General features: G+C 35.4%; 6 protein-coding genes across 8 annotated transcripts in view; 3 read left to right on the plus strand and 3 right to left on the minus strand.

Annotated features, from left to right (window-relative positions):
• Nucleotides 1-5,916, plus strand: part of LOC142979739 (uncharacterized) — a 29,325-nt gene extending 23,409 nt beyond the window's left edge. For all 3 annotated transcript variants that reach the window (XM_076124855.1, XM_076124856.1, XM_076124854.1), the window contains 5 exons: nucleotides 2,918-3,189; nucleotides 3,963-4,173; nucleotides 4,825-4,971; nucleotides 5,157-5,291; nucleotides 5,549-5,916. In XM_076124855.1, coding sequence (XP_075980970.1) covers nucleotides 2,925-3,189; nucleotides 3,963-4,173; nucleotides 4,825-4,971; nucleotides 5,157-5,291; nucleotides 5,549-5,630 — 840 coding nt within the window. In that variant the 5' untranslated portion in view covers nucleotides 2,918-2,924 and the 3' untranslated portion in view covers nucleotides 5,631-5,916. The remainder of the gene's footprint in view (nucleotides 1-2,917; nucleotides 3,190-3,962; nucleotides 4,174-4,824; nucleotides 4,972-5,156; nucleotides 5,292-5,548) is intronic.
• On the minus strand, nucleotides 401-2,521 carry LOC142979973 (uncharacterized). The gene has a single exon (XM_076125222.1). It carries the CDS (start codon nucleotides 2,465-2,467, stop codon nucleotides 503-505), a length of 1,965 nt encoding a protein of 654 aa, XP_075981337.1. The 5' UTR covers nucleotides 2,468-2,521; the 3' UTR covers nucleotides 401-502.
• A 300-nt stretch (nucleotides 5,917-6,216) lies between the features above and the next one.
• On the plus strand, nucleotides 6,217-7,175 carry LOC142979934 (uncharacterized). The gene is made up of 3 exons (XM_076125173.1): nucleotides 6,217-6,360; nucleotides 6,449-6,559; nucleotides 6,650-7,175. The coding sequence occupies exons 1-3, from the start codon at nucleotides 6,352-6,354 to the stop codon at nucleotides 6,821-6,823; spliced, it is 294 nt and encodes a 97-aa protein (XP_075981288.1). The 5' UTR covers nucleotides 6,217-6,351; the 3' UTR covers nucleotides 6,824-7,175.
• A 99-nt stretch (nucleotides 7,176-7,274) lies between these two features.
• LOC142979932 (peptidyl-alpha-hydroxyglycine alpha-amidating lyase 2-like) lies at nucleotides 7,275-9,757 on the plus strand. Its single transcript, XM_076125170.1, has 5 exons — nucleotides 7,275-7,495; nucleotides 7,627-7,772; nucleotides 7,851-8,049; nucleotides 8,126-8,641; nucleotides 8,959-9,757. Exons 1-5 carry the CDS (start codon nucleotides 7,364-7,366, stop codon nucleotides 9,076-9,078), a joined length of 1,113 nt encoding a protein of 370 aa, XP_075981285.1. The 5' UTR covers nucleotides 7,275-7,363; the 3' UTR covers nucleotides 9,079-9,757.
• Use1 (Vesicle transport protein Use1) lies at nucleotides 9,744-12,369 on the minus strand. The gene is made up of 7 exons (XM_076125171.1): nucleotides 12,240-12,369; nucleotides 11,983-12,163; nucleotides 11,650-11,746; nucleotides 11,294-11,420; nucleotides 10,902-11,107; nucleotides 10,342-10,483; nucleotides 9,744-10,055 (listed from the first exon to the last, which is right to left on the minus strand). Exons 1-7 carry the CDS (start codon nucleotides 12,247-12,249, stop codon nucleotides 10,006-10,008), a joined length of 813 nt encoding a protein of 270 aa, XP_075981286.1. The 5' UTR covers nucleotides 12,250-12,369; the 3' UTR covers nucleotides 9,744-10,005.
• A 967-nt stretch (nucleotides 12,370-13,336) lies between these two features.
• On the minus strand, nucleotides 13,337-15,379 carry Prosalpha3 (proteasome alpha3 subunit). Its single transcript, XM_076125316.1, has 6 exons — nucleotides 15,237-15,379; nucleotides 15,088-15,130; nucleotides 14,676-15,005; nucleotides 14,136-14,266; nucleotides 13,814-13,937; nucleotides 13,337-13,537 (listed from the first exon to the last, which is right to left on the minus strand). Exons 1-6 carry the CDS (start codon nucleotides 15,237-15,239, stop codon nucleotides 13,395-13,397), a joined length of 774 nt encoding a protein of 257 aa, XP_075981431.1. The 5' UTR covers nucleotides 15,240-15,379; the 3' UTR covers nucleotides 13,337-13,394.
• Nucleotides 15,380-15,542: the final 163 nt, after the last annotated feature.

Below are 15,542 nucleotides of genomic sequence, written 5' to 3' on the forward strand. Positions count from 1 at the left end.
TGACTCAATACCACAAGCACGTAAATCATGTATTACAGAAAGCAGCTATAAATATTGTAATGTAATCGGAACTATTTGTGATCTGAGTTTGTTTGATTTATAATCGATTGTCACATCCAACCGGCTTGTGACCTGTAGATCTGGTCTGGGATATTATGCGGGTTCAAGCAATCAACGCACCTGGCCTGTATTACATACACAAGTCGGACAACTCAACAGGTTTATTCCTTTTCAAGAATTACTCACAGCTCGGGAAGGAAGAATATTTTTAGTAGCAAATAAAACAAATTGTCGTAAACTTCGTTGAACTGTTGTTTTGGCTCTCATTTGCTTGAATAAAATTACGACAAGACGTTTTTTACGTGAAATAAAATATATAAAAGTAAAATGTGCTGTAATTACTATATTTCTATCAAATATACATTTTAGATTTATCAAAATATAAACAAGGAATCTATTAGAAAAATACATTTACAAAGGCGGTCAAGAACATCAATAAAATCTAAGTGCTAGGGACATGCTTATCGGCGCTAAGTAAACTTAAATATTGTTTTTTATAAACTTTCTTGAAATCAGAGACACAAGGTACGATGATTTCATAATATATTGGAGGTATAGAACCAAACACTTTCTTATAACCAATCGAAGATACTTTAATCGTGAAATGTACTAGATCATCAGATGATTTAGGAGCTAAAAAAGCTTTAGAACAAAACCTTACAATAAATGGTACGCTTGATCTTGTGGCCAATAAACATTTCATCGGAGTCACAGTTATCAGTCTCTTTATTTTCGTAGTAAGATTTATGTAAACGGTGATAGGATACAGGTTATGAGTATTGGTGATAACAAACTGATCTTCAAAATAACCGTGGGTGAGTGGTGGCTCAGACATGTCCAAAATTAGGGGCGTTATTTGTATTGGATGAGGTAAAATATCCGCAAAAACTCTAACACTTTTTGTCATCATAAGTATCTCAGTTTTTGAATCAATCAGTTCTAAATCAAAGTAACTCTGATGGTTACCGACTTGTTCAGCTTTAGTGAAGTAGATTGGAATTTTCCTTTCTGAAAACGGTTTTAGAAACAAGTAATTGTATTCCAATACAAATGCTTCTAAAGCCAGCTGTACAATGTCATAAAGCACCAAAGATATAAAATCGTTAGTAAGAGTTTCGTCATTTTTTGAAGGCGCTGCTTCTAAAATATTGTGACTTTGAGCTAAGGCAGACTTATTTTCACCGAAACTTTGGTCTGCTAAACTCGTTTCACTCGGTGGAGCTGCTTTCATAGAGGCCACATCAGAATCACCTGGTAAACTCAATTCTCGTTTACGAATATGCAAGTGGTACGAATATGGATCATTGACAGATATTTTTAAGGTACCAGTTGGATACTCCGATTGAGGGTTATTTTTTATCAGCCACGGATAAAGAGGAGGTATTGTTATAATATCCGATACTGCTACAGACCGATGCAATCCAAATGTACTAATGATTGGAACAAGAAACGGTGATGTAGGTGCATTGTCATAAACGTCACGACCTATATTGAATAACAAGCCTGATTGAAACGCTCCTTTTTTCTGAAGCTTAAATATAAATTTGTATACCACCGGTATTCCTGGGTATAATCGCTTCGGTATTACAGGCAAAAGTTTAGTTAAAGTAAATGGCTCAAGGTCAGTAACGTGTTTAAATCTTATGTGCAAATAGTCCCCCGAACTATTCGTTAGCGAAAATAATAAAAATTGTTTCTCTAATATGTTTTGTTCAATAATTATTTTTGAAGGATTACATATGACTGCTGATGTAAACATTTCATGTTGCTTGAGGTCAGTGTATTCACTGTGCACCAATGGTTCCTGAACGGAGTGATAACTAAGTTGTTTCGTTCGCAAACTGAGAGCAGATAATAATTTGTGTGTGTTTGTTTGAATCATAACTGGTAAACTGGATATAGGTTTATCCTGTACACTAGTGCACTGTATTTCTGCGTCGATTTTCGACGGTTCGCTAACGCACACGAACTCGGATGTAGAAGGAATTTCAGTGTTAGGATGAGGTGTGTCCAATTCTTCACCAATTTCTTCATCAATTACATCTGATATTGTTTCGACTACAGGTTCTGATACCAAAGAAACTTTAGGTTTTCTTCTATCAGCTTCTGCTTGGCGCCATATTGCAGCTGTTCTAGCTAATTCTTCAGTAAGTTGGAAGGGTGATGGTCTTGTTGACTGAGTGTACAATTTGTCTATAATTGCCGTCTTTTGAAGATTTGCTTGTTGAACTTTTCGTTTATAGTCGGTTTTGGAAACATGCAATCGTTTGACGAGATCCTCCCATCTTGGTAAAGATCGAAAATCGATATCAAATTCCTTTTCAATTGACTTTATTAACTCTTCTACATCGATATTATAATTATTAGTGTCCCTTTTACGTATGTGGGTGCACTTAGATTTATACATGTCTGAATCTAGGTATATTTTTTACAAAATTATATATGAAAGTAAAGGTGTTATCACAATATTTTTGTCAATAAATGACAGTGACATAATTATATCATAGTCAAAACTTGTTGCTTTTTAATAGCTTTTTTCGCATTGATACAGATATTACTTGGTTTATGACCAATATAATTATTCGGTCTTAAGTACCAGTTTAATTGAAACTAGCAAACTATACGGCAGTAATTTACTGTGGGCAAGGCAGTGTATGCTTAATTCACGTCTCACAGATACACATTATTTCTTCACTCTCCTAATTCCATAATATGATAGAGCAGCACCTCAGACGAAAGAGCAGATGCGAAACCGGCGGCTTTAATGGCTATTTCTGAAGTAGAAAAATTTACGGCCGTACTGTTTTACTAATAATAAGACAAAAGCGAATAACCAGTACGATTTTTTTTGTTGCAGGTAGGCGATGGATGCAAGAGTTCCCCGTGTTATACTAAGCATAGCATTAGCTGCTATGCTGCCAATGGCTTCGCTTAATAGACAAGAAGGAGTTTCAAAGGAGAATGTGCCACATTCACGGCAGAAACGATTGCTGTGGATCACTAATGATGGGCGGCTCGCGTTACCGCCCGGCACTACCATGACTATCACACCATCACTCTCTTTGCCATTTGTTAGACATCCACCTGTAGGATTTTTATCAAATATGACTATGGCTTTTCCTTTCAGCAGTAAGTATTTTAACCTATTATCTTATTGTTAATATTTTTAAAACCAGTGTACTTCTAACCATATAAAAAAATATCGATCACCGCCTACTTGTAGGTACCTTTTTATAATACTTTTTAATAATTAAAACAGTTTTAAAATCAAGATATGAGTGCTTAATTTTATTCAGAAACGGCCTCAATTTTAAACAATGTGTTAATGGGCTGTTTGAATTGAAATTTGTAAAAGATTTTTGATAAACGTAACGATTTTCAGGTAAACTGAAGTACTCCTACGAGTTTGAAAGTCAGTATTTTCAGGTCTACTAGCAGTTGGAGTAGAAAATTCTGTAGTAGTAGAAAGTATACCTAATGTAGAAAATAACCTCAACGTAAATATAGTTTGTAATTCTTAGTATAATGATTATACTGTATGTTAAATACTTATAAAACAACCGTAGAGTAGTGTTGTGTAGATACCTTAATAAGACTGTATTACTTACTTTTTAAATTAGCTGTAAAGATTATTAGTTTTAGTTAGTAAATTGTAACTTAAAATGAACGATCACCTTAAGGCTATAAAATGCGATCGCAAAAAACAGTCTGAGAGAGTGTCTTAGTAACAATAACTGTATTATACGTAGAAATAAATTCTAGAGTTAGTGAAACAGTTATCTAATTAGCGAAGATGCCGTAGTTTTACATTTTAATATAATACAACTATGTAAATAATAAAAATAAAAAGTATTATAAACCACTTTAATTCGGACACTAATCTATTTTTTACAAATTTACAGTTGACTTCGATAAACTTGGTCTGACGGACAATGAAAATCCTTTTGGAGATTTTCCGCCAATTTTATCGCGGTCCATGGGAAGAGCTGCTGTTTCTGTGATGGCGGATTATATAGGACAATATTTAAATAGAAGACGAGGAAAACGATCTACGATCACAGTCACTCCTGAGCAAGAGAAGGCGGCGCTGGATAAATTATATGGAGGAGAAAGGTACGATTAGTAAAACAGATTTGTCGTTGTAATCTTATGAATGGAGCGCCTCTTTAGCGATGCAAATTTGGCCGAGGGTAATCAATTACCGTCGAGTGAGTTTTAACAATGAGAACAAAGGGAAAGGTAGTGAATAAGGGACCACACACAGTAGCTGTTAGTGCGTATTTCAGTATCAGAAACCACGTGAACATTAGTGACAGTAGCTGTTGAATTATTGGCATCACTTTCACCTTCATGCCGATGAACGCATCGAGAATTCTGCTCACGGAGGACAGTTGGCGACGCTCACAGGAAGTTTGCTTACAAAAGGTGCTTGGAATTCGTTCTGTGATTCGAAAACCGGCGCCTATTACGCAAGTTTTAAGAATTAGAACAAAGCAATAGGTTTCGATGGTAATTACGTCAAGTGCATTTCACCGACCGCCAACACGAACTTATATCGCTCTATCGATAGTATTATATTTGTTTTAGCACATTAATTTATTAAAACTCGTTCAGAAACTCTCAAGAGTCATTGTTCTCAACGAGTATTCTTTGTTTTATTACGGGCCTAGATGGACAGATAAGCCACAACAAAGACTAACAGTGTAAATATCGTCAAACGCTTAAGATTATCTTGTTTATACTAAAAGGAAATTTCTTTTACAGAGCCATTTTATACGGATTGGCCGAAGATATGTTAGCGAACTTCGGGCTATCAGGAAAGGAGTGTCTTTTACGAGCTATCTGTGAGATACAAGCACATCCATTAACAAACTTCGGGTTTATTGGAGAAGTGATGAAACTGTTCTTTACGTGAGTAAATAACATTTTTAAGACCAGAACAAGATGCACACCAAATTCTTTATCTATACTAATATGATCTGCTAAAAAAATCAATATATAGGTTAAAATTCGTAAAAAGCGAAGATCTTACAAATTATCAATTTTATTTAATGAAATGTTAGTAGGTAAATATTGAATGTATGATTACTTTTTAGGCCAAGCAAGTCACCATATGCAGGGCTAATGGACGAGTACGTGCAAGCGCAGAAGGCAGGCGAAGCCGGGGGCGAGTGCTGGCCTTACTATCGACTTTGCCCCAAGAGTATCTTCCAATCTTCGAACAAGTATTCGTAAGTCTATATAAAATTAAACTTCTGTTAAAAAAATTAATGTACCTAATTATGATACAATCATCCATTTATCTAAAACTTACACCTAAACCAATAACCTATGTATGTTTTTTAATATCTAAGTAAGTATAATTTTCATGCCTCTCCAAAAATTAGAAACATGTTTATCGACCCAATTTAATTCCTCTAGAATCTCCAAAGACAACTACTAGGCCACGTTAAATCGAAAGAAGGCTAATAGGTATTATTATCTACAGGAAAGACGCAGAAGACCTACACAGGCGACAAGAACATGAGAACATCGAAGATAACAAAATAGAAGAAGTACAGGCGATGTAGAGCAACGTAGTGACGTCATCAGAGGCTCGTGAGGGCCGACCAATCCCAAATGTAGTGGTAGTTAGTTCCGACCAAAGCTGTTGTTATTAGACTTGTACTAAAATTTATTTATTTTTTACACCTAAGTGCCATTCTATGAATAATTTAGTTGAATTATTTCGATTCCTTTCGAAGTTTTCGTTATTTTTAATTATATTTTATCCTTATATTTTTATTGATATCATTTTGTTCATCTTTGTTGTCACTGTTTTATATTAAGTTAAGGAACACGTGAGTCTTACGTAGCTAGTGATTTTGTAAATTTATTTATAGTTGTTAAGTAATTTAATAAATTTTATTAATCAAACCTGTCTATTTGCTTATCTTTAGTTTCATAAGACTAGCCTAAAGAAAGGGCGTGAAAATCAATAATAGAAAAGACGTCCTTCGAAGCTCACGAAGTATAACTTTTTAAAGCTTTGCGTGTCAACGAGCCATCAAATAAACATAACCCATATAAAATCCTAAACAACATTGATGTGACTATGTCACAAGTGAAACAGATAAACAATTTAACGATACGAAGCTTGCGACTCCACGATATAATAAATAAATACCGATAAGCCACGTGAGTCAGTCGCAACCCTACTAAAACGAACCTGAAAGCTCCGTCAGGGGGCGTGGAAATGAAACGTTACCTACGCGGCCCGATTATTTTCTATTTTTGGACCAAAACCCTGCTATGATTAAGGTAAGAACAACAATTGGATGTGAACAACCTTCGTGTGTGTTTAGAAAATGTGTTTGGGTGTATTGTGTACGTGTATTACATGTTCCAGGCGCAATATGTAATGTTTGCGTTAGTACTTATGTTGAGTGCAATGCTTGAAACCGCTTCGATAACGAAGCGAAGCTACTCGGATCAGTCCGTCAGGGGATACATCACAGAGGTACAGTACTAAACGCTTATCTACATTATGTAATCTTATCTTAACAAAAATATAAAAGCGCTAATGGCAAATCAATAAAAACTGTTGTAGAGAACATGTTGGTGGAACGAAGTTTGCAAGGAAGAATTCCAAACACTGTTTCGGTGTAAATGTCCATCATGGTCGTATTGCCGGAGCCCTGGACGATATTACAACGCGGTGTGCTCCATGACGGAGACCGGCTACATTTGGGACCAGCCCAATTCGGAATGGCGCGGCCAGTAGCAAACATGAATAAACACAAATATAATCACAACACCCTTAATATTATTGTAACTTGACACTTAAATATTCTAGCTTATTACTGTAGATGATAAGTCTCTACGAAACCTTAAATCTGCAAATGTGCCAAAATTCATACAACGATTCTAATTTGAGACTGATTCAGTATAAAATGAAATCAAATTTCGTCTTCTATTTTCATATTTAGCCTAAGATTATGCACCTCTATTTGTTTGTTTCATCACAATATATACGAAAACACAAAATGTCGAGAGTGTGACGCGTTTTTATCTTGACCAATTTTGTTGAATACACTTGTTAGAATTATGTGAAAAATAAATCTATGTTTATTCGATGTTTATGGATTTCATTTCTTGATTCCCTAATGTTGACCTTGAGAATATATTGTGAGGGAAGCCATTGCTGAACTGCGCATGCGTGCTGTGGTGCCTGAGTGCCAGTAATCAATAGTGAGCACAGAGCAAACGGACCCTAACAATAGTGGATCACAACAAATACCTAAGTACCGCGACGATCGACAAAATGCTGCCCTGCCTGTTGTTTCTCTTCGCTTTCCCCGCAATTCATTGCGAACCAGAAACAGTGAGGGATAATTTCGACTACTTCAATTATGGTGGCAACGAAGATATCCTGAAAAACTTGGATCTGCACCTGGTACGTGGCATACATAATTCTATTATAAAGTATCTACTGTGATATAGTGAAAGTGATGTAACAGTATACTGAAGGGATGGTTATAATTCAATAAGTGACCAATAGTGGAGATAATAGCTTTAATTTTCCAGCCAAAAGATGAAATAGTATTGAGACCTCAGGAAGTGAAGGACTGGCCGCAGCAGTCGTTGAACGTGGGACAAATAACTGCGGTGTCTATTAACTCTCTTGGACAGCCTGTTATATTCCACAGAGCTGAACGAGTATGGGACGAGAGGTAAGAGACGAAATATTACTATCAAAGGTTTAGATTCTTCACTTAGCAAACTTAAATCTAAAACGTGTCCTTTTGCAGTACCTTCAACGAATCCAATGTGTATCAGAATTTGGACAAGGGTCCTATCATAGAAGACACGATCCTGGTGCTCGATCCTCACACAGGATCCGTGCTGCACAGTTGGGGAGCGTATGCTTTCTACATGCCACATGGATTAACCGTAGACCACCATGACAACGTCTGGGTCACTGATGTGGCTAAACATCAAGTTTTCAAGGTAAGACGCCACAAACACAACTAAAAGTGCAGTTTTACCCCGTATGTTTTCTAAACTTAACTAATATTAATTACAGTATACCCCGAATAACCACAAATATCCAAGTCTAACTATAGGAGAGCCGTTCACAGCTGGCTATCCGTATAGAAGACGTGTTTTGCTGTGCATGCCAACATCAGTTGCAGTAGCGACCACGGGAGAAATATTCGTCGCCGACGGCTATTGTAACAACCAAATACTTAAATTCAACGCTGCAGGGAAACTATTACTGGCCATACCGACTTATTCCGACACCTTGACCTTGAACCTTCCGCATAGCGTGACTTTGCTAGAACATTTGGATATTGTATGCGTCGCTGATAGAGAAAACATGAGGATCGTGTGCCCTAAAGCTGGTCTTAAGAGCTATGTGAAGATGCTGGAGCCCGCGACTGTTATTGAAGATCCTACTCTAGGCAGGGTGTTCGCTGTGGCGTCTCATGGTGATACGATTTACGCTGTGAATGGACCTACGTCTCAGAATATTGCCGTCCGAGGTTTCACTGTCAACGCGGTATATGGAAACATTCTGGACACTTGGGAACCAAGCACCGTGAGTATGATCACTTTATTTCATTCTAAATATCAGCGAAGAATCTAATCAGGGGATATTTTGAATCATCTAATGATTACATTTTTTAATGACGTCATCAAAGATTAAGATAGTGCGGAAATTCAAGTATCTGTTTGACAATAATTTTATGATAATAATTGTTAGTCAATCAATGCTCCATGGTTTTACCGTTATTTACTACATAATTCTGAAAACTCTTTATTACGTTTATCTCTAGGATTATCACATTAAAACACTAACAGATGTATTTGTATGAATCACACAAAACAATTTTTTTTCGTTATGCTTTTTTTCAGGGCTTCACAAACCCTCACTCGCTGGCAGTAACCAGGAATGGATCCCACCTGTATGTGACAGAAATCGGACCGAACAAGATTTGGAAGTTCGAGCTGACAGACGTATATGACAAAAAGTAGACCGGTCTAGCGCAATAAACGCATATAGAACTATATTTATTACTTCAAAGATATACATAGGAAAATGCTTGGGGCGAATGAAATTCGTCAAATTATAGGGAAGCGATGGAACAAGAATGTATTTGAATTGTATTTAATAATAGTGCAAGCTCAAAATGTTTATAGATATGATATATAATTGCATATTACTAAAGGAATCAGGTAGTTTTAGTCTATGTACATGTTCTTTCCAATGCTTCTATGGCTACTTAAACCTGTTTCAGATTAGACATCAGCTTCTCTTTACGCGACATATACTTGTAGTGTATAAAATACTCGATTATTTAATATTCCTGCCATATTGGCGTATGTAACGAAAAATAAATATATATTGATAGTATTTTAAAGTGAATTCTTTGATATTGGAAGCAGAGGTCCAATAAAACACGCACAGTGAATATTTTACTAAATTCCCTGATAACTCTTCTAGCAGTATTCATGTAAAATTATCTATTTTCATAATAGGTCATTGTGTAGAGAAACTTTCGGCTTTATCTCATTTTTGAACGTAGCCCTAAGTTGTCTGCAACGAGAATTGTCGTAGATACTAACTTAGTATCAAATATGGACCAATCTATTGGCATGTTCGTAAAGAAATTATTCAATATAGAATTAAACAACAAAAGTAGAAGAAAACGAATTGATGTTTTATTATCATACTTAAATTAATTAGGTACTACGAATAAATGCATTTACACAATTGGTAATTAGAAGTCACAAGTTTATTGATCCGAACATTCATTTACATATTCGACGACATTTATAATAAGTTAAAATATAATACAAAAAATAATATGTACATACATTTATATAAATAGGAATGAAATCTACACACATAATCTTCCACTTTCCGCTTAATTCCTGTAATACCGTCAACTAATACATACCTTACAATTCAAACTTTCTTTTTTTCATAACCTTCATGAAGAGCACCATATCTGTGGAAAAAAAAGAATGTTAGAGCATTACACAAATACCCTATAATTAGAGTTCCATGCTCATATAAAAATACAATAACAAAAAGTATTTTTTGACTAAATATTGCAAACTCGAAAATTGCATCACCGAGAGCTCTTATGTACAGTAGTACTACCCTAGTCAAGGTCTAGCCCCCTCGGGTCAGTCCTTGTCAATAGTGGCTTAAGGCCTTTGCATAGAGTCATTACAACAACTGAAAAAAAATGGTATATAAACATTATTTTTCTGTCAGAATTTTATACTTACTAATGAATATGACCATGACAACCGCCAGCATGATCCAAAGCCAGCACTTCCAGGCACTCCGACTGTGTTCCTGAAGCCTTTCAGACTCCACTTTGAGTGATGACAAGTTCTTATCAGTCAGATCTGATGACTTCTTCAATGCCTGTCAAATATACAAAGCAATGTTATTTTTTTATAACGTAGTATCTTAGTAAAATTACACCTAAATGTTAAATCATGACTTGTAGGAAATACACATCTTTGACTATAGAGAAAAACTATATAATACTCATAACAAGCATCTACTGCAGACATGAATGAAGCAAAGGAAATTGTAAGGAATTTAAAGTGAAGAAAAATATATTGGTATTCTCTGGTCTCTGCTAACCCTTATAAGGAAAATTTAATACTTGTTTAAGCAAATAAATTACTATTCGACATAGAAGTTCCATGTCTGTCTCATGTTTGAAAACAGACAGCATAGTTGAATTGTTAATAGTCAGTTTTATAACATCACTTGTAAAATATTCATGTACTATTTTCCAATAGACATATAATAATAAAAGCAAATGGTTCCTCACCTCAGTATCTCCCTTGATTATAGTGCTGGCTATTTGTGACTGTTCCTTGAGACTCTTGGTGAGCATCACCATGTTTTCAGCCACCTTCTCTTGCATGTTCTGATGGTATTTGAGCAATGAGTCTATGTCTTCCTGACTGCTGCTGTTACTCGTGAAGTTAGCTGCCTTGATAATGTTCCGTTTACGTAAGGTGTCATCACTGTCCTCTGAAACAATAACAATAGAATTTTACATCAAATTTTACTATTAAACACCCATCCATTCATGGGCTGCCTGTAACAAGGGGTACTATTATCAACTCAGTGTTAACATATAAAGTAAAGCAAGTACTCTATGATTATTCACTGATTTGTTAGTGCAACTCAATATGAGGTTTTAAAATAGATACTAACCTAGGCCAAACAATTCAGATCTGAGTTCCACTCCATATTTGACAACAGTCTTTTGATGTATCTCCTGAGCTGATGCATCTGCTGACATTGTTGCTGCTCCATGAGACAGTTGCTGGACTGCTTCCAACTGAAATAGAAACATAATAGATGTTTTACTATGGCTACAATACCTCTTTAAAACTACTAATATGTTGCATTCAAATTACTTGGCTGAGACACATGCAGGTAATCTGAATGATTGGTTCTTAACACACAGTTTCCTTTTAGTAAGTTATAATAAATACAATTTAATTGTTAACAATGTTTTGTGTATTCAATAAATAAAGTTCATATTGAAGTGAAAATTTTTTACTTACTTTTTCTATAGGACTGTTCAATGTGGCTGTCTGAACCACTCCTTTCAAGAATGAAGCTCTCTTTGTGTATTCGGCTAATAATTCTTTGACAGGTTTACTGGAATATGAAAATAAAAAGTTTAAGCATAAACTTTCCAAACCATCTTTACCCCAATAATAACACATTGAATTGATGACTCAGGTTACAATTAAACATGAGTATCCTAATTTATAGTAGCAGAGGCAAATAAACTTTAAATTGTAGAAATCTGTGATAACTATTCTGTATTGAAAAATCTATGCTCTATATTAGCAAAACATGACATGGTGAACTTTTGCTAAGTGATAACGTACTCAGGCCCCGTCTTCAGTTCTGTAAGCATCTCGCTGAGGGACTCCACATACTGCTTCAACCTCCAGTTATTGTCCAGAGACTCCTGCTTGGCTATTTCTTCACATTTACTTAACAGCTGCCGCACATTCATCTCCAGCCGAGACTTCTTCGGCTCGGGAATCCGAGACAGCTGCGGCTTTTCTATAATCATTTTTGGTAACCATGTATAAACACGAATTATATGAATAATGTTATTATTTAACTTAAAAATACAGACCGATTTTCATGTTTTGGCAAAATTATTATGACACTGACGTGTCTGACAAGTTGTAAATTGTAATATCAAATTGCCTTTTCTCCGTTTTACGCAGCTTTACGACAGATTATCAAACTTGTGTTGTGTCAACCTTCTATTCATTGGTCTTGCGCGACCTAGGCCACAAATCTCTTGGTATTGTAGGTTTACTGGTGCGTAAGCAGTGGAATTTCCTGGGTTGGAAAAAATCTATTGGGAGCGCGATTGCTCGGTAAGAGTAGGTATTATAAAAAAATATTTATATATCGATATCCTGCTATGAACTAATTTGTATATTATTTTTCTAAAAACGTGACATCACTGTTTGTCCTTAGGTGTATTATGTTTCCTTGACAAACTTTTTAGCTGAAAATTCCAAATCACGCAAATGAAACTAAAATTAAACTTGTTTGCGGGGCTGGAAGCTCTATACCTATTTGCACTAAAGGAAATTACTACCTTTACGTCCTTTACCCCGGCCTATAAAGTGGCTATGAACTGGGTAATTTTATCAGATTTTTGTGATCCTTTTGGTCTTAAAACATACAATAATAAAAAATAATTTTGTCAACATAGTCACTAAGGTAATTTTTAGGGCGGCTCTCTCATTTCGAGGCTATCGCTGTTCAGACTGTAGCTACAGCTGGGTGAACCCATTAAACTTAATGACATTTATTTCGTCCGCGTTTCATCAGAATCTACCTACTCAAATAAATAAATAGCTGTGTCAAGTTGGACAAAGATCGAATTTTGATTTTTAACTCTTTTCTATAGAGAAATATAAGTTTAATAAAATTGATGACGAATAAATTAAATCAGTCTTAAATTTATGTAGATATTGCAACAAAAATATCGATTTCATGATTGCTAACAAAAAATACATATTGACTGTAAAATTACTTTGAAGTTATTGTACAACATGCTGTAGTTATTTCACAATACGCATTGATGAAAATGCTTTTGAAAATGGGTCAGTATATTTTTGACACTGGCCAGATCAGAGCAGGTGATCTTTTTCAACTAAAAACACAGTAGGTACCTACCTATTCACAGTAGACTATGAAATAAAAAAAACAACATACTGTAAAATATTTAATGTACCAATATGAGAACACTTATTTCAAACAGAAGCAAGAATTACGATTTGGGGGGTTGCTTCTTGGCGGCTTCGGCTTCGGCCTCACTCTTCTCAAAGTCGGCAATCAGCTTCTCCACTTCAGAACTTGTTAGAACTCTGATGATCGTCTTGTTGTCTTTACGGGTTAGTGTTGCCATTTCCACTGTAATTAAAATAAAAATGTATAACATCTTCTGTAATAACAATAAAAAGCCGAAAAGTTTATTTGTTTGTTTGAACACACTCATCTAAGGAACTACGGGTTTGAATAGTTTTTTTTCCTTTGTGTTATATAGTCTATTTATGGAGGATGGCTTAATGCTATATACATTATCATGCTTTGACTACAAGGAGTGGAGGACATCCAAGTAGATTCCAAATCTGGTAGTCTAACTATATTCAGAATCCATCTTTTGATAAGCTAGGTGACAAGTCTAACCTTTTTCAGGAGTCAGCTTGGTCATGTCAAGAGTCTTGCTCAGTACTTTGATAGCCAAAGCTTGTGCCTCGGCAAGGGTAGTCTCGTTTTCTTTATATTCTTGCTTCAAACTGGAAACAGCAGCCTGAAATGGAGCATGTTACTTTGTTAATATAGGTACTTATCATAGACTACTAACACAGTAATGACTATGAGTGATTCCTGAAAGCTGTATAATTTTTAGTAATTTGAATACTTAAGGTCCATGAATGCGATTTTCGGTAGCACCAGATTAAAATGGTGTTCCTCATAAATCAACCAAACAAAAGTTATCCACACTTACAGCACTGTTATTTCCAATGCAGGTAGCCTTCCAGCCACCATAGTTACCACTGGGGTCAGACTGGTACAGCTGGTATCCATAATGCTTGTCCCATCCCATGTACAGGATTGAGACACCGAATGGTCGCTTACCTAGAGGAAAACAGAGACATGAAATGATTTTTAACTATTATCAGGCCTTTGTTAGTCAGTTTGTAAACTAACCAACATTCTTATGAACTTATTGTCAGTAGGGATGGGCTTATAAGATTAGTTGCAGTGAGTTAGACTATAAGTTGGTTGCATTTTCTTCATAGTTATATTCAATTAAAGTAGTTGCTTAGTTACCAATCAATGCTGGACTCTCACTGCCAAGAAAATTAAAAACTACTGTTCAAAACAAAGATGTTAATAAATTAAATCAAAATATCAAATGTTAGTATGGAAACTATATACAACTGCTTTAGATAGTTTGATTAAAATAAGTAAGGATACAATTTCAATATTTATAACCATAGCAGAGAATAATATCATAAAAACTAATACATTAATGCCAACCTACCTCCATACTGTGTGTAAGCTTGCTTGACATCACACAACCAAGACACAAGTTGTTCACAGGGAATAGATTCTCCATACTGCAGCAAGTATCTCTGCGCAATCAGTCTGAGTTCATTCGTCAACACGTTGGCGTCCGAAGTGATTCCAGCCACAGAGCACACCATATCATCATTCAGCTTATAAATCTTCTCAGAGAAGAATACTTCATCAAGGAGTTTGTTTGTGTTTCTGCGTTCTGCCGCGAGCAAGATACCATCAGTGGCTAAAATACCGAGACATGTCCCGGCGTGACTGATAGCTTCCATAGCATATTCGACTTGGTAAAGCCGACCTGAAAACGAACACTCAATTATAATATACATTTTTTTATTACCTTATAGAGTAAATTATACTTGTTTTAGTGAAATATTTACCTTCCGGCGAGAAAATAGTCGTACGTGTATCATAACGACGAGCCTGTAAAATGTAAGAAATTGTTATGAATCTGAATGACCAAGCAAGATTACTAACCTAAGTTTAAGCGATTTCCAACAAAATTTGTTAGTTTAAAACAGTAACTTACCATTATGGAAGATAATAACTACTATTTCTTGTGAATATAACTTGTTTTACTTCGATATAGTTGTTATCCGTGATATTATAGAATGAGAAGCAAGTTTGCCGGACAATTCAAAGATGACATTGACAAATACAATTGTGTTTCAGTTCTAAAATAAATGGTTTCGTAAAAGCATTATTTTCTATCCCATAATATACAGTAAGAGTAAAAGAGATAGCATAAGGTTTATGCTTAAGATAAAAATTACGCTGAAAGAGACAGCGATGACAACAAGCTTTTGATTTCGTGAATTTGAACTTGCCAGTTCTA

The sequence above is a fragment of the Anticarsia gemmatalis genome, chromosome 17 (assembly GCF_050436995.1).
Source record: "Anticarsia gemmatalis isolate Benzon Research Colony breed Stoneville strain chromosome 17, ilAntGemm2 primary, whole genome shotgun sequence".
In the NCBI taxonomy this organism is placed as follows: Eukaryota; Metazoa; Arthropoda; class Insecta; order Lepidoptera; family Erebidae; genus Anticarsia; species Anticarsia gemmatalis.

Bases quoted from the DNA above. Each gene is read 5' to 3' on its own strand.
- LOC142979973 (XM_076125222.1), bottom strand. From the start codon at position 2,467: ATGTATAAATCTAAGTGCACCCACATACGTAAAAGGGACACTAATAAT.
- Use1 (XM_076125171.1), bottom strand. The intron at 11,108-11,293 runs GTTAGTATCTAT...TTATTGTTTCAG, and splicing joins ATCTGAATTGTTTGGCCTAG to AGGACAGTGATGACACCTTA. The intron at 10,056-10,341 runs GTAAGTATAAAA...TTTTTTCCACAG, and splicing joins TGTCATGGTCATATTCATTA to ATATGGTGCTCTTCATGAAG.
- LOC142979934 (XM_076125173.1), top strand. The intron at 6,560-6,649 runs GTACAGTACTAA...AAACTGTTGTAG, and splicing joins TCAGGGGATACATCACAGAG to AGAACATGTTGGTGGAACGA.
- Prosalpha3 (XM_076125316.1), bottom strand. The intron at 15,006-15,087 runs GTAAATATTTCA...GTTCGTTTTCAG, and splicing joins GACTATTTTCTCGCCGGAAG to GTCGGCTTTACCAAGTCGAA. The intron at 13,938-14,135 runs GTAAGTGTGGAT...GCTCCATTTCAG, and splicing joins GCATTGGAAATAACAGTGCT to GCTGCTGTTTCCAGTTTGAA.
- LOC142979932 (XM_076125170.1), top strand. From the start codon at position 7,364: ATGCTGCCCTGCCTGTTGTTTCTCTTCGCTTTCCCCGCAATTCATTGC. The intron at 7,496-7,626 runs GTACGTGGCATA...TTAATTTTCCAG, and splicing joins AAAACTTGGATCTGCACCTG to CCAAAAGATGAAATAGTATT. The intron at 8,050-8,125 runs GTAAGACGCCAC...TATTAATTACAG, and splicing joins CTAAACATCAAGTTTTCAAG to TATACCCCGAATAACCACAA.